Genomic DNA, 27,708 nt, shown 5'->3' with positions numbered 1-27,708 from the left:
AACTCTAGCCATCTTGATGTGCCATTTTAGCATAATCACACATACAGGTATAGCTTAGAAAAAGATATTTTATAGAGAATTAAGCTTGTTACACATATACAGCACTTGGAACAGAAAGTATTAAAGAGCTGCTTCTTTGCATATGTTTGTCTTTGTCCCTCTCTGTGTTTTTATACATGAATTCCCTTTTTCCAACACCTTCCTGTTCCAACAATTTGTTCTGTTTGATCCACCTCCCTATTTCCAAAGGGGTGTGCATTCTTTGCAAGGCCTAGTCTTCTGGAGACTATGTCAGGATCTCTTGTAGAACTCCTGCTCCTACAACATTCAAAGAAAGCCAAAAGGTTTTTGAGACATCTTGACTACTTATACCAAGAATGAGAACAGGGTCAGAGCAGCTTGGAATACCTCCCAGAGACCTTTGTTAGGCTAACTCTCTGGGTAGGACCTATAGCTTTGGAACAGACTAACTTTTGGGGTATGTCTAGAGCAGACATGGGCAACTCCTGTCCTCGAGGGCCGGAATCCAATTGGGTTTTCAGGATGACCCCAATGAATATGCATTGAAAACAGTGCATGCAAATAGATCTCATGCATATTCATTGGGGAAATCCTGAAAACCTGACTGGATTCCGGCCCTCGATGATCGGAGTTGCCCATGTCTAGTCTAGAGCAGTGGTTCCCAATCCTGTCCTGGAGGATCACCAGGCCAATCGGGTTTTCAGGCTTGCCCTAATGAATATGCATGAGAGAGATTTGCATATAATGGAAATGACAGGCATGCAAATATGCTCCTTGCATATTCATTAGGGCTATGCAGAAAACCCGATTGGGTTGGGGACCACTGGTCTAGAGTGTCATGCTCACAGCAGCCACTTGCTCTTCACTGTGTCTGTAACAAAACAAATGTTGAAAGAAGAAAAATCCACAAAATAAATCCTGGATACAAGAGGGGATTCTGAATCCTAATATAACCACAGACCCCTTCTGTGTACCCTCTACATCTCAAGCATGACCTCTCAATGCCCAAACTATAAGGAAAAATGTGAGACATATCATCCATGAGAACTGAACTCTGCACAAAGAGCCCCTTCTCCTATGGGAGCTGCTGTTCCTAACCTAGAGCGTAATCAGATCTGGAATACCACGGTTGACTGGGCCAATCCAGTTCAAATAGAACCAACCAGCAGTACCATAACAGCAGTATGCAAATACTGTCCCGATTTGAGGACGGAAGTTTTGGCCTCTGAAAGCTAATTGAGAAATATATTGGTACGTGGATGCTCCCAATACCAAATATATTGGTATGTTATGGTATGTGGACACCCCAAGAAACATGTCTGTTCTGCTCATATCATTAAAGATAACAGATACAACAAAACATAACCATTTGCAATACATAGCAAGGTGAAAAACAAACAAGTCACCAGCCTGAGTGCAACCTACACTAAGAGTGTGAGAGATTTTATAGACACCCCCTAGATTCTTCAACACAACAGTCGCATTCTCTATCCTGTCAAGGCTGGCACCTTTGAGGCAATAAGCAAGCAAATGAACATCTGACAGGGTGGGCTTCAGGAATAGAGTGTCTGTCTAATAGAAATACCAGAGGTAAGAACCTAATCTTTCCTTCTACTGCAACAGACATTCTATTCCTGAACCTGTGGGACATTTCAAAACATTTCCCCAAGTTTAGGGTGGGACAGATGAGCCTGTTGTCAGAACTGAAGATCTGAATGTGGAGTTCTGTTTGGCTACCACGTCCACCCTGTAAAACTTCATGAACATATGGAGAGAAGACCAAGTGGCCGCTCTATAGGTTTCTTCTGGGGATACCATCAAAGATTTAACTCATGAGGAAGCTACGCTTCACAGATATAGGTGGACTGTTGTAGAAACTTGAGGCAGCCATTTTTGATAGCGGACCTGCACAAGGCAGGAGCAGAGGAGGATTGCTCCTACCCCGCTTCACCACTATACCACCAGGGCTTCAAAGGTAAGCTGCGGAGGCGGGAGGCAGGCTGCTTGTTTGGAGACTTGCAAATACCAAAATTTGCAAATCCCAAAACCATAAATATGGAGGAAGACCTATAAACATGAGCAGAAAAGACAGCCTCCTACCATCTCATTTGTAGAGAGACAACTGAGGAATTGGGAGGCCAGCCCTGAGGGTTGGGAGGCGAAGCAAAAGCTGAAGCTTCCTACAAGAATTCTCACGAGAAGGGATTGACTACCCACAGGTTCATGAATAAAGTGTCTGTCACACTGCAATTTTAAGTTTTATATCTGAGGCAATAGAGGGTTAAGTAACTTGTTCAAGTTTTCAAGCAACATCAGTGGGAATTGAGCCCTGGCTTCCCTTGTTCTAAGTTTGTTGCTCTAACCATGTTTGGTAACTCATCAGCAAACTAAAGACTAGTAGAGCTGAAGACTGGTGGCCCTTTGGAAACTATTATTCATCATTTCTATAGCACTGAAAGGCGTACACAGCACTGTACATAAGCACATAAGCATCGCCTCTGCTGAGTCAGACCGTAGGTCCATCGTGCCCAGCAGTCTGCTCCCGTGGCAGCCCCCCAGGTCAATAACCTGTAAGTGATCTTTTACTTAACATTGTCCTGTATAGTATCCCTCTAATTGTACCCTTCAGTCCCCTTTTCCTTCAGGAACTCGTCCAATCCCTTTTTGAAACCCAATAACGTACTCTGCTCTACCACCTCCTCTGGAAGCGCATTCCAGGTGTCCACCACCCTCTGAGTGAAGAACTTCCTAGCATTTGCTCTGAATCTGTCTCCTTTCAATTTTTTTGAGTGCCCTCTTGTTTTTGTTGCCCCCGCCTGTCTGAAGAATCTGTCCCTCTCTACTTTCTCTATACCCTTCGTGATCTTGTAAGTTTCTATCATGTCCCCTCTAAGCCTCCGCTTTTCCTGGGAAAAGAGCCCCAGCTTCTTTAGCCTCTCATCTTATGAAAGGTTTTCCATGCCCTTAATCATTTTTGTTGCTCTTCTCTGGACCCTCTCGAGTATCGCCATATCCTTCTTAAGGTACGGCGACCAGTATTGAACGCAGTACTCCAGATGCGGGCGCACCATTGCCCGATACAGCGGTAGGATAACTTCCTTCGTTCTGGTAGTGATACCTTTTTTGATAATGCCCAACATTTTGTTCGCTTTCTTTGAGGCCACTGCGCATTGTGCCACCAGCTTCATTGTATTATCCATCAAAACCCCCAAGTCCTTTTCTAGGTTGCCTTCCCCCAGTACCATCCCCCCATCGTGTAGTTGACATCGGGTTTCCTTTCCCTATGTGCAAGACTTTACATTTCTCTACATTGAAGCTCATCTGCCATTTGTTTGCCCACTCACTCAGTTTGTTCAGGTCCCTTTATAGTTCTTTACATTCCTCAACAGTTCTGACCCTACTGGAGAGTTTTGTGTCGTCCACGAATTTTATAACTTCGCACTTCGTCCCTGATTCCAGGTCGTTAATAAATATATTGAACAGCAGTGGTCCCAGCACTGACCCCTGTGGGATGCTACTCGTGACCCCTTTCCAGTCAGAGTAGTGCCCCTTTACTCCTACCCTGTTTCCTGTCCACCAGCCAATTTCTGATCCATCTGTGTACGTCCCCTTCTACCCCGTGGTTCCACAGTTACCTTAGTAGGCGCTCGTGGGGTACCTTGTCGAAGGCTTTTTGGAAGTTGAGATATACGATGTCTATGGGATCACCTTTGTCCAATTGTTCGCTTATCCCCTCAAAGAAGTACAATAGGTTCGTTTGGCATGATCTCCCTTTACAGAAACCATGCTGGCTTGGTCTCATCAGATTATTTTTTTCTATGCGCTCATTGATACTGTCCTTGATTAATGATTCGGCCATCTTCCCCGGAACTGAGGTTAAGCTCACCAGTCTGTAGTTCCCCGGGTCGCCTCTGGATCCTTTTTAGAAAATAGGTGTAACATTCGCTATCCTCCAGTCCTCTGGGACTACCCCTATTTTCAAGGATAGGTTGCAAATCCGCTGCAGCAACTCCACTGTTTCATCTCTGAGCTCTTTCAGTATTCTCAGGTGGATTCCATCTGGGCCCAGCGATTTGTCAGTTTTTAATCTATCTATCTGTTTGAGCACGTCTTCAAGGCTTACCTCCATGCTCGCTAATTTCTCCTCTTGATCCCTCTTGAAGATTTTTCCGGTATCCTCTTTTGTGAAGACCGACGAGAAGAATGTGTTTAATCTGTCTGCCACCTCCTTTTCTTCCTTTACTACTCCCTTCCTGTCTCCCTCATCCAGGGGTCCCACCTCCTCCCTCGCCGGCTATTTTCCTTTCACATATCTAAAGAATGGTTTGAAATTCCGTGCCTCCTTGGCTAGTTTATCTTCATACTCTTTTTTTGCTTTTCTGACCACGCGGTAGCATTCTTTTTGATGCTTCCTGTGCTCGTTCCAATTTTCTTCAGTTTTATCCTTTTTCCACTTCCTGAATGATTTTTTCTTGTCTCCTTCCACCTTCTTAACTTCAGTGGCTATCCATGCTGGGTCTTTTGCTTAATTCTTTTTGCACCCTTTCCTAATTCTGGGTATATACAGGTATTGCGCTTCGTTTATCATGTCCTTGAATAAGGTCCAGGCTTGCTCCACCGTCTGTGTTTTCCTGGAGTTGTTCCTGAGACTCTTCTTCATCATTTGTCTCATGGCATCAAAGTTCCCTTTCTTGAAGTTAAATATTGTTGCAATGGTTCTCTTCCCCTTTGGCATTCCTCATGTCACATTGAACTGGATCATGTTGTGATCACTGTTTCCTAATGGTCCCACTACTTTCACTTCTTGGAAGTTTCCTTCCAGCCCGTTGAGGATTAAATCTAGAATAGCCGACATTCTCGTTGGTTCCTTGACCAGCTGTTCCAAGAAGCAGTCCCGTACAGCCTCCAGGAACTACGTTTCCTTTGAACATTTTGAAACTCCATGGCTCCAGTCTATCCCAGGATAGTTGAAATCTCCCATAACTATGGTGTTTGCATTTTTACATTCTTGCCTCAACTTGGCTTTCAGTTCCTCATCCCTTGCTTCTGTTTGCCCAGGTGGGCGGTAGTACAGCCCCATCTTTATCTCGGTTCCCTTTCTTCCTGGTATTTTAACCCATAGTGATTCCAGTTGGCCATTTGTTGCTGCTACGTGCACTCCGGTCAAGTGAATGGTGTCCTTTATGTAAAGTGCTACTCCTTCTCCTTTCTGATGTGTCCTGTCTCTTCGGTAGAGCTTGTACCCTGGTAGTACTATGTCCCATTGTTTTCCTCGTCCCACCATGTTTCCGTGATCACTATGATGTCTAGGTTCTCGTCTTTGGCCATGATTCAACAGATGGTCCTTGCTCAGAAGAGCTTACAATCTAATTTGGACAGATACAGGACATTTCAGGGTTGGGGAGTTTCTGGTAGAAGGAACAATACAATGGGTAAAGGTATCTGACGCTGAGTGGGAGTTAAGAGTTGAAAGCAGATTTTAAATATTGAGCTTTTAGCTTGGATTTGAATATTGCTAGAGATGGAGCATGACATATTGACTCTGGCAGCCTGTTCCTGGCATATAGCATGGCAAGAAAGAAGGGACAGAGTCTTGAGTTGGCAGTGGAGAAGGGTACAGATAAGAGGGACTTGCCCAAAGAACAGAGTTCACGGAGAGAGCATAGGGGGAGATAAGTGAGGAGAGATATTGAGGGGCTACAGAGTGAATGCACTTGTAAGTCAGTAAGAGGAATTTGAACTGTATTCAGAAATGGATGGGGAACCAATAAAGTGACTTGAGGAGAGGGGTAATGTGAGCGTGGCGGCTCTCACGGGATACGAGTCGTGCAGCAGCATTTTGAACGGATTGGAGGGATGAGAGATGGATGAGTGGGAGACCTAAGAGAAGTACGTTCCAATAGTCTAAGCATGAGGTGATGAGAGCGTGGATAAGGGTTTTGGTAGTGTGCTCGGAGAGGTCAGATTTTGGTAATACATACAGTATTATAGAGGAGGAATTAGAGGTAAATTATTTTATGGTTGTTAGTAACCTCAATTTCTGTTAGAGTATAGCTGAACATTACTGTTCACCTGGCCAACGGGAAGACGCTGTACTGGGGAGCTAGGGCTGACTGACAGCCAACTTTTAAATACAGTGGTACCTTGGTTTACGAGCATAATCTGTTCCAGGATCATGCTCGTAATCCAAAACGCTTGTTTATCAAAGCAAAGTTCCCCATAGGCCTTAATGCAAACTCAGAAGATTTGTTCTACAACCAAAGTTTGCAATTGTGGCCCAGGGGTGAGTACCTGCCTGCGGGTGCTGCAGAGCTTCCAAAGTGGTGGCTTCCTTCCCTCGGGGTCCCCGTGCGGCTGCCCTCCCGCTTCGGCCGATGCCTCTGCCATCCGTCAGTGCCTTCCAGCTCCCGATCCAAGCTGGCCGCCATCCTGAACAAGCATGCGCGCGGCCTCACCTCTCCTCGGTCAGCTGCTGCCGCGACAACACGCTCAACACGTGCAAGCACGCAGGACATCCTGCGTGCTTGTACGTGGTGAGCGTGTTGTCGGGGCAGCGGCTGACTGAGGAGAGGAGAGGTGAGGCCACGCGCATGCTCGTTCAGGCTGGCGGCCAGCTTGGATCGGGAGGCACTGATGGACGGCAGAGGCATCGACCGAAGCGGGAGGTCAGCCGCACGGGGACCCCGAGGGAAGGAAGCCACCACTTTGGAAGCGCTGCAGCACCCGCAGGCAGGTACTCACCCCTGGGCCACCATTGCAAACAGCTCGTTGGCAGTGCTCGGTTTGCGAGACAAAAGTTTGCTGAGTATTTTGCTCATCTTGCAAAACACTCGCAAACCGGTGCACTCGTAAACTGAGGTACCACTGTACCTCACAAATTTTCAGAATACTGCAAATATTATTCTGTTCAATATGTTGTTTTTCTTTACATTATTTTGGGTTTCTTGACACATAATTTCCTGGAGTGCAGCTAGTAGGCAATAAAGGTTTCTTCTCTGCTGTGTTCAAAAGAACTTCTATTGTCCTTTTAAGAGCGGTGCTCATTCAGGGGGGGGAACAGTGTTCTTTTTAAGCTGCACTAAACATTCAGTACCTGAATTTTACTCAGAGTAGCTATAAACTACAGGCTGATAAGTAGGGAAAGTATGCAGAGTTCGACTCATTGAATTTTTTTCCACCTTCCCTGCAAGAGAAAGAGTGTGTGTGTCTGTGATGCATCTGAAGAAATGCTCACATCGACTCGGTCCTTTGCTCACGAAGAAAAAATTTTGCTCACATTGACTCGGATCTTTGCTCATAAAGAAAGATTGCTCACATTGACTTGGACCTTAAGAGGAAACATTGTTCTGTACCAGGGATCTCAAAGTCCCTCCTTGAGGGCCGCAATCCAGTCGGGTTTTCAGGATTTCCCCAATGAATATGAATTGAAAGCAGTGCATGCACATAGATCTCATGCATATTCATTGGGGAAATCCTGAAAATCCAACTAGATTGCGGCCCTCAAGGAGGGACTTTGAGACCCCTGTTCTATACCATAACCTTTGAGAAGGTCTGAGGGGTCATGGCTAGGTCAAACAGAAGAGCTTGGAACCGACAGTAGTGACCCAGATCTGTAAAGCTGAGGTACCTTTAATGTGACTCCCAAACTGGGATATGTAGGTATGCTTCTATGAGATTTAAAGACTATTAAGAACTCCTTTTTGCAGCACCAAATTTACACCCTTTAAAATCAGACTCACCGATTCAGTGAGTCCCGACATACCTCCAGGCCTCCTAACGCAGCAGCAGCAGCGGTGGCAGCAACTGACTTAGCACTTGGCAGAGACAGCGTGGTGAACAGGCTTCACGCGGCCTGCCCGCCAGGGCTTCCCTCTGCTGTGTCATCAGTGAGATGGTAAAGGGAAAGCCTTAGCGGGGTAGGCCAGGAGAAGCCTGCTCACTGCACTGCCTCTGCCAAGTGCTAAGCCGGTCACCGCCACTGCTACTACTTTAGGAGGCCCAGAGATATATTAGGAGTTTCTGAATCAGTGAGTCGATTCAACGAGATGAATCGGTAAAATCGATTTGAATCGACGAATCAGGCAGCACTACTTTGCACTAGATGACTCACAGAAGAGCAATTAGCTACTTCTCCCACATTTTTCTCATTAGTCATGCACCTTTGTGACAGATTGGAAGCAAACACCGACTCCAGCACCAGCAGCTTCTCTGCAGCTTTTGAATACTCTCCCAAAAGGACAGACCAACTCACTGCTCTACCCAGCGTTTGGTGCACAAAGAGGCCCACCATTAAGTCCTGTCATTTTTGCATGATTGATGCAGGAGGAGAAAACACAAAAAGGAAGGTAAAAAAAGATCCTTTTATATATATATATATTAAAAAAGTCCTTTTATAGCTCCAACAACAAAGTGTGCACTATACTACACTCAACTACACACACACAAAAAAGAGGCATATATAAGAAGACTTGGCACAGTCATGTTTCAGAAGGATGCCTGTTATCAAGAGTCATATTATTCAATGGTTATGTTACCTAGGTTTAGTAGTCAGCTTCAAATGTAATGATTCTAGTCAAAACAAACATCAAGAGAAGCTTCAGCGTGAGCTCTCTTTCTGCATGACTGATGGCTGACAGCACAGCAGGAATCTATGCTTCAATAATCTCATACTGCACCTGTAATTCACCCATTCGGCAGCAGCAGTGTTCTCAACCTGAACCACCCTGAACTCCTGGGATGGAGGGAGTACAAATTCTGAGTAGCATACAGGAGTAGAGAACGGCACAGTGACTGTTACTCATGGCTAGCCGCAGGTAACCCACAGAAACAGGGGGTGGGGGGGGAAAAAAAAAGAGAGACTGGTTGCCGCAGGTACGGGAACAAGGCCATTCACCACCCCATGGGAGTCCCCGCAGTAAAGTATCTGTTGCGAGTTGCCTCCCTTCCCACCTCTCACAATGAGCAGCCCTCCCCGCAATCGCGCATCCAGCAGCCCACTTTCACGATCGCAAGTCCAGCAGTCCCCATCCTTCACTTCGCAGTTCCAACACACCCTCCCGATGGCAGGCAGCAAGAAAAAAAACAAACCTGCGACTCCTGGGTCAGCCCCTGCGTCAGACATCCAGGGTGGGCCTACCAGCCTATTAGAAGCTTCCTGCATGCAGAGCTGCTCTGACCGGAACCTTCTTTCTGCTGAGTCACTCCTTCCAATGTAACTTCCGGCCAGAAGTTACATCGGAAGGAGAGACTCAGTGTCAAGAAGGTTCCAGTCGGAGCAGCCCTGCATGCAGGAAGCTTCTAACAGGTTGGTAGGCCCACCCCAGAAGGCACGAAGGGGCCGACCCAGAAGAGTCACAGGTTTGTTGTTTTGTTTGGGGCTTTTTGTTACCTGCCATCGGGAGCGAGGGAGGGAGGGTGCAAGGATGGGGGCTGTTGGATCCACAAGAGGGAGGGAGGAAGACAGTTAGACACACAAGGGGGGGCTGCTACACTCGCAAAAGAGGGAGGGAGTTGCTTGGGCTGCTGGACTGGCTGGAGCTGAAGGAAAGGTAGACAGTTACTGGATCTAGTCTGGGGATTGGGGGGAAGGGAAACAGGTGCTGGGCCCATGTGGTAGGTGGAGTGGAGCTGGAGGGAAGGGAGAGTTGCCAGACCCACACTTGGGCGCTGAAGGGAGAGGATAGAAGTGTTGGACCCATCGGAAGAGGGCTAGAAGGAAGGGAGAGAAGTGCAGAACCTGCAGGAAGGAAGAGAGAGAAGGAAAAGGAAAGAAAAGCTGAACCAAGGGGATGAAAGAAAAGTGAAATATTGAACATAGTGGAGAGTGGGAGGAAAGAGAGTAAGAGAAGCACATTGGTGTAAGGGAATAAGAGAAGAGAAGCTGGACGGCATGGATGGAAGCATAAGAACAGGGACAAACAGGGGAATGCTAGACACTAGTGCTGCCCGATTCAGGGGAAAAAATTTTGATTCGATTTTCCTGCCCAATTGGGTATTTTTTTTTCAAATATCCTGGTGGATTTATTTTATAGCCTCTTCACCCCCTTTGCCTTCTCCTAACCATACTAGCGCTGTGGTGTAAACAAAATAAACAAACAAAAAGCACAGTTACTTACCATAACAGGTGTTATCCAGGGACAGCAGGCAGATATTCTTAACGCATGGGTGACGTCACCGACGGAGCCCCGGTACGGACACTTTTTACTAGAAAGTTCTAGTTGGCCGCACCGCGCATGCGCGAGTGCCTTCCCGCCCGACGGAGGAGTGCGTTGTCCCCAGTTAAGATAAGCCAGCTAAGAAGCCAACCCGGGGAGATGGGTGGGTCGTAAGAATATCTGCCTGCTGTCCCTGGATAACACCTGTTACGGTAAGTAACTGTGCTTTATCCCAGGACAAGCAGGCAGCATATTCTTAACGCATGGGTGACCTCCAAGCTAGCAAAGAGGGAGGAGGGATGGTTGGCCATTAGGAAAATAAATTGTGTAACACAGATTGGCCGAAGTGTCCATCCCGTCTGGAGAAGGCATCCAGACAGTAGTGAGTAGTGAATGTGTGAACTGAGGACCAAGTGGCAGCCTTGCAGATTTCCTCGATGGGCGTGGAACGGAGGAAAGCCACAGAAGCAGCCATAGCCCTGACCCTGTGGGCCGTGACAGCACCTTCCAGTGAGAGACCGGCCCGAGCATAACAGAACGCAATGCAGGCAGCAAGCCAGTTGGAAAGCGTCCGTTTGGAGACAGGACGACCTAGACGGTTAGGGTCGAAGGACAAAAGGAGCTGAGGAGATGAGCGGTGAGCCCTGGTACGGTCAAGGTAGTAAGCAAGGGCACACTTACAGTCCAGCGTGTGCAATGTCTGTTCCCCAGGATGAGAATGGAGCTTAGGGAAAAAGACAGGCAACACAATGGACTGGTTGAGGTGAAATTCCGAGACCACCTTGGGAAGGAATTTAGGATGGGTACGCAGAACCACCTTGTCATGGTGAAAAACAGTGAAAGGTGGGTCGGCAACCAGTGAATGCAGCTCACTAACCCTCCTGGCAGAGGTGATGGCAATGAGGAAAAGCACCTTCCATGTAAGAAATTTGAGTGAAGTTGTGGCAAGAGGCTCAAACGGAGGTTTCATGAGTGCTGATAAAACCACATTCAGGTCCCAGACGACTGGAGGAGGCTTCAGAGGTGGTTTGACATTGAAGAGGCCTCTCATGAACCGGGAAACCAGGGGATGCGCCGTAAGAGGTTTTCCGAGGATAGGCTCATGAAACGCAGTGATGGCACTGAGGTGGACTCTGATTGAGGTCGACTTGAGGCCAGCGTCGGAGAGAGAGAGCAAATAGTCCAGTACAGTTTCCACCGCCAATGAGGTGGGATTGTGATGATGAAGCAAACACCAAGAGGAGAACCGGGTTCACTTCTGATGGTAACATTGGAGGGTGGCCGGTTTCCTGGAGGAATCCAGAATACGACGGACAGGCTGAGACAGATTCTCTGGGGAGGTCAGCCCGAGAGAAACCAAGCTGTCAGGTGGGATTGGGATGTAGTAGAGACTGATGCTGCTGTGTAAGTAGAGTAGGAAACACATGAAGAGGAATGGGCTCCCTGGAGCTGAGCTGGAGCAGGAGGGAGAACCAGTGTTGGCGAGGCCATCGAGGGGCGATGAGAATCATGGTGGCTTTGTCTCTGCGGAGTTTGAATAATGTCCGCAACATCAGAGGCAGAGGAGGAAAGGCGTAGAGGAACCGATCCGTCCAGTTGAGCAGGAATGCATCCGGGGCCAGACGATGAGGAGAGAAGAGTCTGGAACAGAAAAAGGGGAGCTGATGGTTGTGAGGAGCTGCAAAGAGGTCCACCTGAGGAGTGCCCCACCGAGCAAAGATGGAGCGGAGTGTGAGAGGATCCAGAGTCCACTCGTGAGGTTGAAGGATGCGGCTGAGATTGTCGGCCAGGGAGTTCTGTTCGCCCTGGATATAGACAGCCTTGAGGAAGAGACTTCGGGCTGTGGCCCAGGTCCAGATGCGGATGGCTTCCTGACAGAGGAGGGGAGATCCGGTGCCGCCTTGCTTGTTTATGTAGTACATGGCGACTTGGTTGTCTGTGCACAGGAGAAGAACCTGAGGGTAGAGAAGGTGCTGGAAGGCCTTGAGGGCATAGAACATGGCCCTGAGTTCCAGGAAATTGATGTGATGTTGACGCTCCTGAGGGTCCAGAGTCCCTGAGTGCGAAGTTCTCCCAGGTGAGCTCCCCATGCATAGGGGGAGGCATCTGTGGTTATGACCATGGAGTGAGGGGGTAGATGAAAGAGTAGACCCCTGGAAAGATTGGAGGAGTTCAACCACCATTGAAGAGATTGCTGAAGAGACGATGTCACAGAGATGGGATGCAAAAGAAGATCTGAGGTCTGTGACCATTGGTTGGCAAGGGTCCATTGAGGTGTCCTGAGGTGGAGTCGCGCCAGAGGAAGCACATGGACCGTCGAGGCCATGTGGCCCAGGAGGACCATCATCTGTCGGGCTGGGATGGAGTGATGAAGGAGCACTTGGCGACAGAGGTGGAGCAGGGCCCGTTGTCGGTCGGAGGGGAGAAATGCCCTCATCAGAGTGGTGTCGAGAACTGCTCCAATGAACTGAAGTCGCTGCGTGGGAAGTAGATGCGACTTGGGGTAGTTGATCTCGAACCCCAGGAGATTGAGGAAGGAGATGGTGTGCTGAGTGGCTTGTAGCACAAGTGGAGACGTAGGTGCTTTTACCAACCAATCGTCCAAGTAGGGGTACACCTGGAGGTTGTGAGACCTAAGAAAGGCCGCCACCACAATAAGGCACTTGGTGAACACCCTGGGCGATGATGCGAGGCCAAAGGGTAGCACTTTGTACTGATAGTGGCGGTGCTGTATCTGAAATCGGAGGTAGCGACGTGAATTCAGATGGATTGGAATGTGAGTGTAGGCCTCTTTGAGGTCCAGGGAACATAGCCAGTCGTGTTGAGAGAGAAGAGGATAAAGCGTGGCCAGGGAGAGCATTCTGAACTTTTCCTTGACCAAACACTTGTTGAGGTCCCGGAGATCGAGGATGGGACGAAGGTCTCCTGTCTTCTTGGGAACCAGGAAGTAGCGGGAGTAGAATCCCTGACCCCTTTGGCCTTTGGGAACCTCTTCGATGGCATTGAGAAGGAGGGATAGGACCTCCCGTAGGATGAGAAGGGACTGGGAGGAGTGAGAGGCAGACTCTATTGGGGGATTGTCTGGTGGAAGAGTCTGGAAGTTGAGAGAGTAGCCGTGGCGGATGATGTTGAGGACCCACAGGTCTGATGTGATGACCTCCCAACGGTTGAGGAAGAGTTGGAGACGTCCTCCGATTGGCTGAGGAAGAGGCAATGATGGTGGGAGACTGGCTATGCCCTGGAGAAAAGAGTCAAAAGGGCTGAGATGGTTTTGACGGAGGAAGAGGCTTGGCAGGTTGGTGAGATTGAGAGCGGGCCTGAGTGTGTTGTTGTTGACGAGGTCTGCGAGGCTGCTATTGGGGCGGGTTGAGAGGCCTGGCCGAGAACCTGCGCTGGTAAGAGGACTGTGGTCTATAAGGACGAGCAGGTGGAGCCTTCTTTTTAGGCTTGACCAGAGTGTCCCATCTGGTCTCATGTGCTGAGAGCTTCTGGGTGGTTGAATCCAGTGACTCCCCAAAAAGTTCATCCCCAAGACAGGGTGCGTTAGCTAGGTGGTCTTGGTGGTTGATGTCAAGATCAGATACCCTCAACCAGGCCAGACGTCGCATGGCAACAGCTATTGCAGACGCTCGGGAGGTCAGCTCAAATGAATCATAAATAGAGCGCACCATGAATTTCCGCAGTTGAAGGAGGCAGGAAATTTGTTGTTGAAAGAGTGGAACTTTGCGTTCAGGGATGTATTTTTGTAGGGCGGATAGTTGTTGTACGAGATGCTTCATGTAAAATGAAAAGTGAAATGAGTAATTATTCGCCCTGTTGGCAAGCATTGCATTTTGATAAAGGCGTTTGCCAAACTTATCCATCGTTTTGCCTTCTCTGCCAGGAGGGGTGGAGGCATAAACACTGGAGCCCTGAGTTTTCTTTAATGTAGACTCAACTAGGAGAGACTCATGGGGCAATTGAGGTTTGTCAAAACCCGGAATTGGGATGACCCTGTACAGGCTGTCAAGTTTACGAGGAGCTCCGGGACAGTGAGTGGATTCTCCCAATTTTTATAAAAAGTTTCCCGCAGTATGTCATGGACGGGTAACTTGAGGAATTTTTTGGGAGGTTGTTCAAAGTCTAAGGCATCCAGAAAGGCCTGGGACTTTTTGGAGTCGGACTCTAAAGGAATAGAAAGAGCCGCCGACATCTCCCTGAGGAATTTGGTGAAAGAGGATTGCTCAGGCTTGGAAGCGGTATCAGTCACTGAGGGTTCCTCGTCTGTGGACGATGCGTCCTCCTCGGTACCAGGTGGGGATTCTTCCCATAGGTCCGGGTCCCTGATATCAGTGTGCGCACCCCGGGATGTTGGGGTGGAAGGCTCGGTGTGGCAGGTCTTAGAAAGAGACTTGCCAGAGCGCATTGAAACGGTACCGGGAGAGGAAGACCGGTGCTGATCCCGGTCCCGGGAAGAGCGGTGCCGTTCTGGGTCCCGGGGAGACCGGTGTCCTTCCCGGTCCCGAGGAGGATCGATCTCAGAGCGGGTCTGTACCACAGGGTGAGAACGGGATGGTTCAGCTGAAAGGACTGGCATAGAAGTGTTGAGTGGCACCGAGGGAGTGGACACCGGTGGGATGGTGCGAGGCTCGGGCCGGTCTGGTACCGAAAGAAGTGGTGCCAAGAGGGTCGGTAACAGGTGCTGGAGTTGTTGCTGCAGCTGTTCCTGCAATTTGTTGTGGAGTATGGCCGCGATGCGGTCATCCAGGGGTGGCACCGGTACCGCTTTTTTCTTTTTCGGTTCCATAGGTGCTGCTCCACGCCCCGGCGATGAGGAGGCCGATGACGAGGCACTCACCGAGATTGGGGCGGAGCGTTTCCGGGGTCGGCGTGAGGCCGGGAGGACCGGCGTCGCCACTGTGGCAGGTGGGCGCTCAAGGGAGGTGGAAGGCTTCTTAGCCGGCTTACCTGGTGCCAGCGACCCCGAGGAAGGATCGGGTGGCGTCGAAGTGGTCGGTGCCGTCTTTTGCGGTACCGTCGACGTCGCAGCAGGTTCCATAGCAGATCCGGTACCGAAAAGGATGTTCTGCTGGATCTGTCGATTTTTTAATGTGCGTTTCTTAAGAGTGGCACAGCGGGTGCAGGTGTCAGCCCGATGCTCTGGACCCAAACACTGTAGGCACCAATTGTGTGGGTCAGTGAGGGAGATCGGGCGTGCACACCGCTGGCACTTCTTAAAGCCCGGTTGAGGGGGCATGAAGGGAAACACGGCCTCCGCAAAATCAAAACCGGAGGCCTGTATGGTGACAACAGGCCCCGCTGGGGCCGGTTTCAAAAAACAGAGAAAATCGAGAGATTTTTTTTTTTTTTTTTGAAATCGAAGAAAAAAGAGAACCCAAAGTGGGAAAACGAGAAAAAACGCGAGCGGGAAGGCAAAAAGGATGTTTTCAACAGCTGTTGAAACCACATGCGTCTTCTTCGCTCCGCAGAAACGAAGAAACTGGGGACCACGCACTCCTCCGTCGGGCGGGAAGGCACTCGCGCATGCGCGGTGCGGCCAACTAGAACTTTCTAGTAAAAAGTGTCCGTACCGGGGCTCCGTCGGTGACGTCACCCATGCGTTAAGAATATGCTGCCTGCTTGTCCTGGGATAAAAGACTTTTCCTCTCTGTAAAAATCCTAGCTCATGTTTGCAGTTTAACACCAGCTCTGGCAGGATACACATTTCAAATATGACATATTGTAATCACAAAACAGAAAATAATTAGTTTTTCTACCTTTTGTTGTCTGGTCATTATTCAAATTTTGTTGGTCCCAGGCTCTGGTTGTCTTCTGATAACTTGCTTGCCAGGGTCTCCTTCTTTCTCCATGCTAACCATCCATCTGCCATCTCTGTCCTCCCCTTCCGTTTCTCTTCCCTCCCCAGGAGGTCTGGCATCTTTCCTTTTTTTCGTCTCCCTGCACAGATCCACCTTTTCATCCGGCATCTCTCCCTCCTTCCCACCACTCCAGGGTCCACCATCTCTCTTTTTCTTTTCCCAACTACCCTCCTATCCAATATCTCTATCCCCCCTCCACACCATCCCTTTTGTCCAACTTCTCTCCCTTTCTGTTCCTTCCCTCCCTAAATCCCATTGCCCATCATCTCTCTCTCCTCTATTTTTAGACCCACTATTTCTTCCCCCCCAAAGTCCGGCATATGCACATCTCTTTGAACACCCTTCCCTCTCTCCCTCCATCTGGTTCCTCCCCCCCAGCCTCCCCACACTGTTTACCTTCGAGGATCAGCCTGCAGACAAGATCGCGGGGAGGGTCAGCCAAATCAGGAAGCCAATTTTTTTTTTGTTCTGAATCGATTCACCCGAAGTGAATCGGTGAACCAATTCGAATCGTGAATCGGGCAGCACTAATGGACACAGAGGGGTTATGCTAGACATGGGAGGGTATATGGACACAGAGAGAAGATGGCTAAACATGGAGGAGAATAACAACGCAGAAGGAAGATGCTGGACCCGGGGGTGGGTGGGGGACAGGGATATGGAGGAGTGATACTGTACACAGGAGGAGGGGATCATAGAATGGTGAGATAATGAAGGCAGGGAGATGGGCGCAGGAGAAATATTAAAATGGAAAGTATAGGAAACAGAGAAGGGAGATGCTTGTTGAACACAGGGGAAAAAATATACACAGAGATGGAAGATGAATGGTGAGCATGGGAAACAAGACACATCAAATGGTCCGGAGACCCTAGCAAGTGAGTTAAGAGTAAATAGACAAACAGAAACCAGAGCCTGAGAACAATGTGATGTGAAGAATAAGATGACAACAAAAGGTAGAAAAAAAATTATTTTCTGTTTTGTGATTAGAATATACTGTATCAGATTTGAAATATGTATCCTGCTAGAGCTGGTGTTAGACATAACTGGGGCCTGCAAAGCCCAGGCTGTTTTTCTTTAACTTCCAGATAGCTTAGGGCTCTCTCTCTGACCAGGGGGTGGTTGCCCTAGTTGCACTCCCCTAATACTATTCCTGCCATGTGTGACTGAAGTATTCCGTTAGCTTGATTCTTCTGTACCAATTTGACTTTAGTTTTCTCAATAGTCGAGAGGATATTTGTGAGGGAGAGGAGAGGGGAGACAGGGGTTTTGTTGATCCTTGCTCTGTATTATTTGTGATTTATAAAATGACAATTATACAGAATATCGATTCTTTTTATACTTTAATAAAACTATTCCAGGCCTGTGCAGATGGGATCAGATGGTTTGTGGGGATGGGGACAATTTTTTCCCCTTGTCATTCTCTATACAGGAGCTCTCTCCTGCTGTGCTACGTTTTCCTCCTCAGCTGCTAGACTCTTTCCAGATGACCCTGCAGGAACTTGGGATGGGAGGGGGAAACACACACACACTTACTTGGCTCAGCTCTTTTGAGGAGAAAGGAGAAAGCTGGACTCCGCCAGACAACTCCGGCGAGTGTCACTGTTTCTAGCAGGACTCCGAGATGCCCCTTTTCCTGACCATTTAAGCTCTACCAGGTGACCAGTTCTCTAACTGGGTGCAGAACCAATCTTATCAACACCAAATCTTGGGCTGCACATCTTCTATTAACCATTCTCTATCATTAATATAGTTCTACCCCCCCTTTCCCCCTTGTGTCAGTATATCCGTTTGGTCTTTTCAAGAAATACCCTTTTTTAAAAATTATTTTTATATTTTATATGTACTCCGCTTAGAAATTTGATAAGCGGATTAACAAATTTTAAATAAAATTGAAACCTGAAGAGCAAGTGGCAGAATGGTGCCCTTTATATAACAGGATATACCACTCCTGGTTCTCTGTGTCCATCTGTTGGCTCATGGGCCTAACCCATTTGTGGTGGATGAAAAGGAAAGGATTATTTCCTAAACATATAGCCACATATAAAAAGGAGAGTCTTCACCTGGGGGCACCAGTATTTAATTTTAACTGTACTGAAACTATATGGCAGAAATAAAATAAACTAACTCCCCCCAGCCATGAAGCTAAAATTCAATATGGCTTTCCACTTCATTAGCACATTAAAAACCAAACCCAACATGCCCGTTGTTTGGCCACCATCTGTGTCATGGATATCGTCTAGTTTGTTTGTTGCTTTGTGTTACTATAAGACACATCCTATATTCTTGTAGGAAGGCAGGGTTATAAAAAAATAAATAAAATAAATAGTTACCTCTCTAATGAGGTTATTTTTCCTGCATGGTATCTTAGTGCTCCTCCTAAAAAATGGAAAAGAGAGAACAGAGACCTTTAAGCATTGCTGGACACAATCCACTTGTCACAGGCCTACAGGAGGCTTATGACCTGTATTTTGTATGGTGAATTTATAAAGGAAGTATATTGGTTTGGATAAGAGGCAGAAGATAGGACAGTAGTGATTATGTAATAATGTATATTGTGTACTACGTATTCTAAAATAGTGATGTAATTTGCTTTGAACTAGAGAATGACACGGGGACAAATTTTTCCCTATCCCCGTGGGAACTCATTTTCCCTGTCCCATCGCCGCAAGTTCTTTTCCTCACCTACACAAGCCTCAAACACTTTAAAATTAAGTGTTCAAGGCTTGTGCGGTTAAGGCAGAGCTTATAGGAATGGAGCAGGGAGAGGGACAAAACTCACGGGGACGGGACGGGGAAATTGAGTTCCCGCGGGGACGGGGAAAAATTTGTCCCCGTGTCATTCTCTACTCTGAACTAATCTGAAAAAGCAAGCTAGAAACCTCAAATTAAAGGAGTATGTGCTCACCAGAAGATGGTCTACAATCCACAGTCTTGACAACAAATGGGGACTGAAGTGGGAAAACAGATCCACCTGGTATGCTAAAATTCAAACATGCTGGGAGTGCTGTGTGTTAAAATCCAATTTAAATTATTATTGTGCTGTATAAGCACAGTAGCAGATTAGCTTGTGTGTTAAAAGATCTTGGCATATATCTAGGTGCAGGATGTCAAAGCAGAGTACATACTACGTGCTGATCCAAGGCCCCACCAGCTGCAGTGCAGAAAAAGTGGTTAGAGGTAGGCTAAATTTTGCACAGCATTTCTCTTGAAAAAGGCTTTTATTAAAGTTCCCCACCTGATATGCACATAAAGTTTATGCACATACGTTTTCTTGGACTAAATGGAAAGGTCCCAGGGACAGGGTTGGAAACTGTGTGTGCGCGCCAAAGAGCAGGTGTAAATATAAGCGCATACACATTTCCCTAGGCTCATTTTCAAAGTGGAAGTATGCACATATTTTCGCTTTGAAAATCTGTGGAACCCCCAGTGCCCAACGTACCCCAGGTCCCTACAGCATTATCCACTCCAGATGGGTTCCCATGGATGATCTTTTCACCCCGAAAGGCCCACGTGTTAATCAGATGTAACTCTTCTGCAGCCCATCTAAGGAAACAAGAAAAACGCAGTCTTCACACTTTCTCAAAAACGTAAACTATCTCATTTCCTATAGAAACAATACTTGAGGAACTGGTGGTAATTATTTATGTACAAACCCATGAACACAAACCATAAATTAATGATCAAATGGACTACATTTCTGCTATCCAATACAGAAAAAGAAAAAAAGGTTGAGACAGACCAGCTGACTAGACCCATGTAATCATATTTGAGATAGCATTTAAGGAAGGATTGGATTTCTTTCTAATACAAGTTTCTCCTGAGTTCACAGAATTATTAAGATTTGGCTTCAAGAGAGGGAGAGGACGGATTAAATCCAGCAGCAACATCAGAACTTAATTCTTGATGAAAAGAATGGGAGCGGCAAATTCATAGACTGGTCTGAGGAGGAAGGTGTAAGAGACAAACAAAGAAATTTGAAAGAGGAGTCCTGGTCCTGAGAGTTTGGAGCTGCCATCAAATAGAGAATGACACGGTGACTGTTACTGCAGCTAGCCGCGGGTAACCCGCCGAAACTGGGATGAAAAAAAACCCTGGTCACCGTGGATACAGGGACAAAGCCATTCACAGCCCCGTGGAGCGGTGAATGGCCTTGCCCCACAGTTAATTGAGGGAATATCGCAAAATACTTAAAATCCGATCGCGCAGTCTGAGCATCTCCCTCCCTCCATTGCCCTTACCTTCGCTGGCGAGTTTTCTCTTAACAAGCAGCCGGAGCATTTTCTGACGCCACATGTGGCTGGCTGGCTGCCTGAAACATCTCCTCAGACGCAACCAGAAACAGGAAGTTGCGTCAGAGCAGAGGAGAAATTTCAGGCAGCCAGACAGCCACACGTGACTTCAGAAAATGCTCCGGCTGCTTGTTAAGAGAAAACTCGCCAGCGAAGGTAAGGGCAAGGGAGGGAGGGAGATGCACAGACCGTGGCAGGTAAGAGGGAGGGAGGGGCTGCTGCTGGGGACAGAGTTTCCCATAGAGCTTGGGGGAGAAAAAGGACATCATATAGGAATTATATAGGCCAGTAGGGAAACCAGAAGATTTCAATTATTCACCAATGTCCTATCTAGAAAAGTCTTATCGGCAAGCTTTTACCTTAGGATAGGTCAGGGGTAGGCAATTCCAGTCTTCGAGAGACAGAGCCAGGTCAGGTTTTCAGGATATCCACAATAAATATACATGAGATAGATTTGCATCTCAAGGAGGCAGTGCACGCAAATACATCTCATACATATTCATTATGGATATCCTGAAAACCTGACCTGGCTCTGGCTCTCAAGGACCACAATTGCCTACCCCTGACCTATCCTAAGGTAAAAGCTTGCCGATAAGACTTTTCTAGATAGGACATTGGCATTTCAAGCAGGCAAACTGTAATCTTGGTTGGGAGAATGTATACACCCTGCTACTTCTTATTGTTCTTTTCGATAATCAGTTAAGACCACTTTGTTTGACAAATTCATTACCTAACTTAGGAGCTTTTAAGCTTTTAACTAGTATACTCTATGTGATTGTACTCTCGCTGATTGTACAGCTTCTCTTGGTGTAAACCACCTAGAACTACTGGTGATGGCGGTATAGAAGAATAAAGTTATTATTATCAAAGTAGGGCCTCCCAGGGCTCATCTGTGGCCATCCATTCTTTCTTTGATGCAGCAGTGGCAGGGTTGAGTGCCTCACTTGCTGATTCTGGTCTCAGAGCTAGGTTCTCGGACTCTGACTCAACTGAGATAGTGCACTTGGGTCCATGGGGAGGGGGAGGAAGAGAGATGAACAGCCAGACACAACTCAGCACTGAAATCTGTCATGTAACATACAGCCTGCCAGGCTTTGGAGATGAAGACCGCAGTGTTCCCTCACAGTAGGAAGGAGGGAGTGAAAGGGAAAGAGATGCTGGGCCAAGGGGTGGAAGTAAGAAGGAGACAAATATTGAACCCACAGCAGGAAAGAGAATGGGGAGGACAGGCAGGTGAGCCAGATGCTGGAAGCAGGGGGGGAGAGAGAAAGAAGCTAGATGGGGTTGGAGAGGAGAGAGACACATTAGTGTGGAAGAGGAAGAGAGGGGAAATCTGGAGACAGGAAGGTAACAGAGGGGAAATTATGTGTGTGGGGGCACAGGGACAGAGATATAAAGGGGAGATACATGGGGCTGGTATATGGACATGGGGGGGCAATACCTGATACAGGAGGGAGTATACAGATACAGAGGGGAGATATTAGAAATGGGGAAAATAGGAAGGGAGATAGTTTGTGCAGATGGGATCAGATGGTTTGCGGGCTGGGGACCGAGTCGCGGGGACGGGGACAAATTTTTTCCACGTGTCATTCTCTACCATCGAACAGGGTCAACATAACCATAATGCAAATTAGGCAGTCATCTAGTGCAGCAGCAGCTTCTAGAGCAGTGTATCGCAAACTGTGTGCCATTAGACACTGGCACTGGCTGACTGCCGACAGGACGTGCCTCTCGCGGCAAGAGGCATATCCTGTATGCAGTTAGCTGTCACCTGCTCTCCTCGCCGGCGCCTCTCCTGCTCCAGCACTGGTGGCTCAGGGCTCCATGTGGAGGGCCTTCACGGTTGCGCAGACATGAGGTCGTCAAGCGCATCATGTCGACATATGCGCATTTCCGGGTGCCCTCCAGCCACAACCGGGAGTTTACTGTGCCGCCCTGTAAAAAAGTCTGCAGGACACTGCTCTAGAGGTTGGCAATGGAGATGCTATAGTCAAAATTATAGCAGATCCTAACAACCATACAAACTCGGAGGACTGTCACTTTTACAGGATCATTCTAAGAATGGTGGTATTGAGGCAATCATTCACCAAAATATCAGGGGGGAGGGGCCTACAAATTAATTGAAGGGAGTACAGCTGAAAGTTTGCTTAAATGTGCTTATGCTTCCATTGGCCACCAAGAAAAAAAATCTTGGAGTCACTGTAGACAATATTATTGACATTTTCAGCCCAGTGTGCCACATCTCCTAAAAAAAATAAAATGTTAGGGACTATCCAACAAGGGGATGGAGGAAAAAACTAGAATATTGTTAAGCCTCTGTATAGGTCCCTGGCATGAGCAAAGAAATTGACCCTGTAAAATCCACAGAGAAAAAGTCCAAGAGAAACAAAACCACTGTGGAGAGATGATGTTCCCGATATGGACTTTATCACATGGACCTTCAGATTCACTAATACATTATTTGTTGTTTTAGCATATACACATTACTATATTGTCACACTATCATTCATAGGATCCCTGAAGAAGACATTTTTGTCGAAACACGGACCGTGTTGGGCCCAAAGCTTCCTGCAGACTGGGTCCCAGAGGTTTTTATGTGGATTACTAAATTTATTTTTTTTTTTTTTTGTAAATAATTTTTATTCTTTTTAAATTCTTACATCAAGTGAAATACATGTATTACATTCAATTATGAAGAAACACTTGAAATTATCAATAAATGTTCTTACATTGTAAATTAAAGAAACCCTTTATCAAAATTTTATATCATATTATTATTACAATATTTTTCCCTTCCCTACCCCCTCTATATGTTCTATACATGTGTTATGATATCTGATCAGTAGAATAATTTGTCAATGGTCCCCATATTTTATTAAATTTTTTAATATAACCTTGTTGTAATGCCATTACTTTTTCCATTTTATATATATGACAAATTGAATTCCACCAGAAAGTGTAATTTAATTTAGTGTAATCTTTCCAATTCTGAGTAATTTGCTGAATGGCGACCCCTGTTAAAATTAATAAAAGTTTATTATTGTTAGCTGATATCGGACTCTGTGTTCTCATTGTTGTTCCAAATAATATTGTATCATATGATAGTCCAACATGATTTTCTAATAATTTATTAATTTGGGGCCAAATTAATTTCCAAAAGGAATTAATACAGTGACAAAAGAATAATAAATGATCTAATGTCCCCACTTCTATCTTACAATGCCAGCATCTATTAGATCTACTACTATCTAATTTCTGTAATCTTGTAGGGGTCCATAAAACTCTATGTAATAAAAACATCCATGTTTGACTCATAGATGCTGACCTTGTAGTATGTATTCTCCAGGACCAAAATTTTTGCCATTGAGATGCAGAAATTGTCTGTCCTATCTCAATACTCCAAATGTCCCTAAGTCCTGTTCTCTTTTTTTTGTTTGAAAATTCATATATAATTTTATACCATTTTGCAGCTTGGTGTCCTAGAAAATCTGCTTGAAAACAAAGGATTGGCAAACTATATTGAGTATTAAGATTCTTCCATTCAGGGAACCCTTCCTGAATAGCCTGCTTCAATTGCATCCATTTAAAATATTGTGTTTTTTCTAATCCAAATTTTTGTTGCAATTGTGAAAAACTAAGCAGTGATCCATTTATTATTACATCTTTTAAAGTACGTATACCTGCTATTATCCATTGTTTCCATACTATTTTAAATCCACCAATTTTGATCCTGGAGTTTACCCAAATAGATTGATTTAAAGATTTAGCCAATGGATTTGTTGATAAATTGCTTATAAATCTTAATGTTTTCCATGTATCTATTAGAATTCTATGATCTTTATAACTCCTGGGCATTGTTATACTAATGAAATGTTCTGGATGTAAAGGGAACATGAGGCGCCATTCTAAATATAACCAATCAGGTACATTTTCCATGAGATCTGGGAGGATCCAATACATACCCTGTCTTAAAATATAGGCTTGATGGTACCTATAGAAATTTGGAAAATTTACCCCTCCCTCCTTAATTGTTTTTTGTAATGATGCTAAAGCGATTCTGGGTCTTTTCCCAAACCAAACAAATTTTGTTAGTATACTGTTTAACTTTTTATAAAAAGACCCCTGAAAAAATATTGGGATCATACTCATTTGATAACAAACCACAGGTAAAATCATCATTTTAATTGTTTGAACTCTTCCCCACCAAGAAAGATGTAAAGGATTCCATTGCTCGCACATTTCTGTTATTTTCTTTAATAAAAGTTTTTCATTCTCTTTTACTGTGTCATCAATTGTATTTTTTATAAGAATACCTAAATATTTTAGTCCTTCCTCTTTCCATTTAAATGAATATGAATCAAATAATCCTTTGGTACAATGGATATTAATTGGAAGAACTTCAGATTTTTCCCAATTGATTTTATATCCAGAAAACTTTCCAAACTTTTCTATTAAGTTAAGTAGATCTGGAATGGTGTCTTCTGGTTCTCTTAAATATAATAAAATATCATCTGCATACGCAATTTGATTTATTAATAAAGTCCATATCAGGAACATCATCTCTCCAGTGTTTTTGTTTCTCTAGGTCCCTGGCATGACCACACTTTGAATACTATATGCGGTTATCCCAGGACAAGCAGGCATGATATTCTCACATGTGGGTGACGTCATCTACGGAGCCCCGGCGCGGACAGCTTTTCAAGCAAACTTGATTGAAGTTTCAAGTTTGCACACTGCACCACGCATGTGCATGCCTTCTCGCCCACTAGAGGGCGCATCCCACCTCGTGGTCCTCAGTTCAAATTTTTCCGCGGAGCAAGAAAGCCCTGTGGATCTGAGCTCCAGTGTTTTTGCCTTCTAGCTGCCGCGTTTAGTTTGTTTTCCTTCGAATTAGTTCGCGGTGCTGTTTTTTTCTTTTCGTTTCCCTTCAAAAAAAAAAAAAAAAGTCTTTCGTTTTTCATCGGACTCCGGGGGCTCCCGGAATCCGTGGCCGCGGGACGTCGGTACGTTCCCGGCCTTCTTCTTTTTCTTCGTGGATGTCCCGTCCTGTTACGGGATTCAAGAAGTGCAGCCGGTGCGAGAGGTTGCTTTCCATCACTGACCCTCACCGGTGGTGCATCGTCTGTCTTGGGCCCGAACATCCGACAGATTCGTGTGATCGCTGTGCTACCTTCCAAAACAGGGCCCTCCGTCGCCGTAAGGCAAGAATGGCCGAATTGTTCGCCGTCGACGCACCGCCTAAGGCCTCGACGTCGGCCTCGGCTTCGGCCCCGGCCTTGACCTCGGCCTCGGCGTCCTCGGGGGCCTCGGCCTCGCCTCGGCCCTCTTCCTCGAAGGCGTCGTCAGTGAAGCAAGCTTCGGGTAAGTCCTCTGTTCCATCCCCTTCAGCAAAGAAGCCATCCTCGAGTCAGGCCAAGGCGGGTGGGTCGACCCCGGCCCCGCATCGGACCTCGACTCCGCACACCCCGAGGGAATACTCGAAACCGAGGTCGCCCTCCAGGGAGTGTGCCCCGGACTCGGAACTCCCCACCTTCGTGGGGATTCCGGCCTTCCAGGATCTCCTCCGAGCTCTGATCTCATCGGAGCTGTCGGGAGCCCTGGAAGTGTTGCAGCGTGCTGCGGTTCCGGCGGCCTCGACCTCGGCCGGGACGCCTTCGGTCTCGGAGGCCCCGGCCTGGGCTCCCTCGGGAGCCCCGACCTCGGCGACCTCGGTCTCGGGTACGGTGGCCCCGTTCGCCTCGGTCTCGGCCCCGCCCCGGACCTCGACCTCGGGGGAACCCCCTGAGCGGAGTGTAAGGCCCAAGGAAAAGTTGCGCAGAGTGCGCCGTCTTTCCTCCTCTTCCTCCGGGTCTTCCAGACACGCCTCGCCCTCGACGCGACCTCGGACAGGGCGTCGATCGAGGAAGTCTAAGCGGCCCCGAGGCTCGCCTCGGCGCGACCGTTCCTCGTCGTTCGGGGGCGGGGCGCTGCAGGTGTCGGAGTTGCGCCTCGACAACCCGAGGCTCCTCCGCTCACCTCATGGGAAGTCTTCCCGGGCCGCCTCGCCGAGGAAACGGGAGAGTGTCCCACGAACCCCGGGGTCCTCACCCAAGGGTTCTGCGAGGAGGACAACTTCCCCTTCCCCCTCGAGGGCCCTCGAGAGGGGATCCTGGGATTCGGGATCGGTTAGGGATCCTCATTATTCCCATGAAGCCTCCCCCCTCTCCTCGGTGGGGCGGTCGAGAACCCCGTCCCCCCAGGCCAGGCCGTCCTCATTTTCATCCTTCGTTCAGGACATGGCCCAAGCCCTGGGGATTGACCTCATGGTAGGCTCTCGGTATTCCAAAGAATTTTTGGAGGAACAGGACCTCCCTACTCTTCCTAGGGAGGTGCCTAGACTCCCTCTCAACAGTGTCCTTCTGCAAACCTGGCTGAATAACTTGTCAAGCCCTCTTACAGTCACGTCTGTGCCTTCAAAAATGGAATCGAAGTATAGGACGATTCCCCCTAAAGGGTTCGATAAGGCGCAGCTCTCCCACCAGTCTCTTCTGGTGGAGTCTGCTCTTAAAAAATCACAGCCCTCACGGGTTTCTGCGGCGGTTCCACCAGGCAGGGAGGGGCGGACCCGGGACAAGTTTGGCCGTCGCCTCTATTCAAATTCCCTGATGGCCACCAGGGTTCTAAATTACGCCTTCACCTTTTCCTCCTATTTGCGTGGTATGGTGAAGGATCTTCCTCAATATCGAAACTCGTTACCGGACTCCCAAAGAGCAGGATTCGATAAGTTTATGTCCAACCTGTCTCAATTGCGGTTGTACCTATTCCACGCAGTGTACGACGCCTTTGAGCTGGTTTCGAGGGTGTCGGCCCTCTCGGTGGCCATGCGCCGCTTGGCCTGGCTTCGCACCCTCGACATGGACCCAAACCTGCAGGAACGCCTGGCTGACTTGCCTTGTGTGGGGTCCGAGTTATTCGACGAGTCATTGGATGCGGCGACCAAACGCTTGTCGGAACAGGAGCGCTCTCTAGCATCCCTGGTCCGCCCCAAACCTAGACCCCCGCCGCAGAAACCCTTTCGGCCTCCGCCGCGCCGATACCCTCAGAAGTCGACCCCGGCTTTCTCGAGACCGCCTCCGAGACGTCCGTCTCAGCGAGGCAGAGGGGGACAAACCCAAGCCCAGGCGCAGGGCCCTTCTAAGCCCGCGCCTTCCTTTTGACGGGCTGAGCGGACGGGGCGGGTTCCCCTCCGCACCTTCACAGGAACCCCTTCCTATCGGGGGCCGTCTGCGGTCCTTCCGGGAGGCATGGACCGGGATTACCTCAGACGCTTGGGTGCTCCGGATCGTCTCCGAGGGCTACTCGCTCAACTTTGTGTCCTCGCCGCCGGACAGTCCCCCAAGTTTAGTC

General features: G+C 47.6%; 1 protein-coding gene across 1 annotated transcript in view; it reads right to left on the bottom strand.

The window, feature by feature from the left end:
- Positions 1 to 27,708, bottom strand: part of MVK (mevalonate kinase) — a 78,681-nt gene that overhangs the window by 25,357 nt on the left and 25,616 nt on the right. Inside the window, exons 6-7 of the mRNA XM_033956140.1 lie at positions 19,473 to 19,576; positions 18,364 to 18,409 (exon numbers count right to left, since the gene is read on the bottom strand). Coding sequence (XP_033812031.1) covers positions 18,364 to 18,409; positions 19,473 to 19,576 — 150 coding nt within the window. The remainder of the gene's footprint in view (positions 1 to 18,363; positions 18,410 to 19,472; positions 19,577 to 27,708) is intronic.

This window comes from Geotrypetes seraphini, chromosome 8 (assembly GCF_902459505.1).
Source record: "Geotrypetes seraphini chromosome 8, aGeoSer1.1, whole genome shotgun sequence".
Lineage (NCBI taxonomy): Eukaryota > Metazoa > Chordata > Amphibia > Gymnophiona > Dermophiidae > Geotrypetes > Geotrypetes seraphini.
Note: the sequence above shows the minus strand (reverse complement) of the source record. Positions and strands in the feature narration are given on the sequence as shown.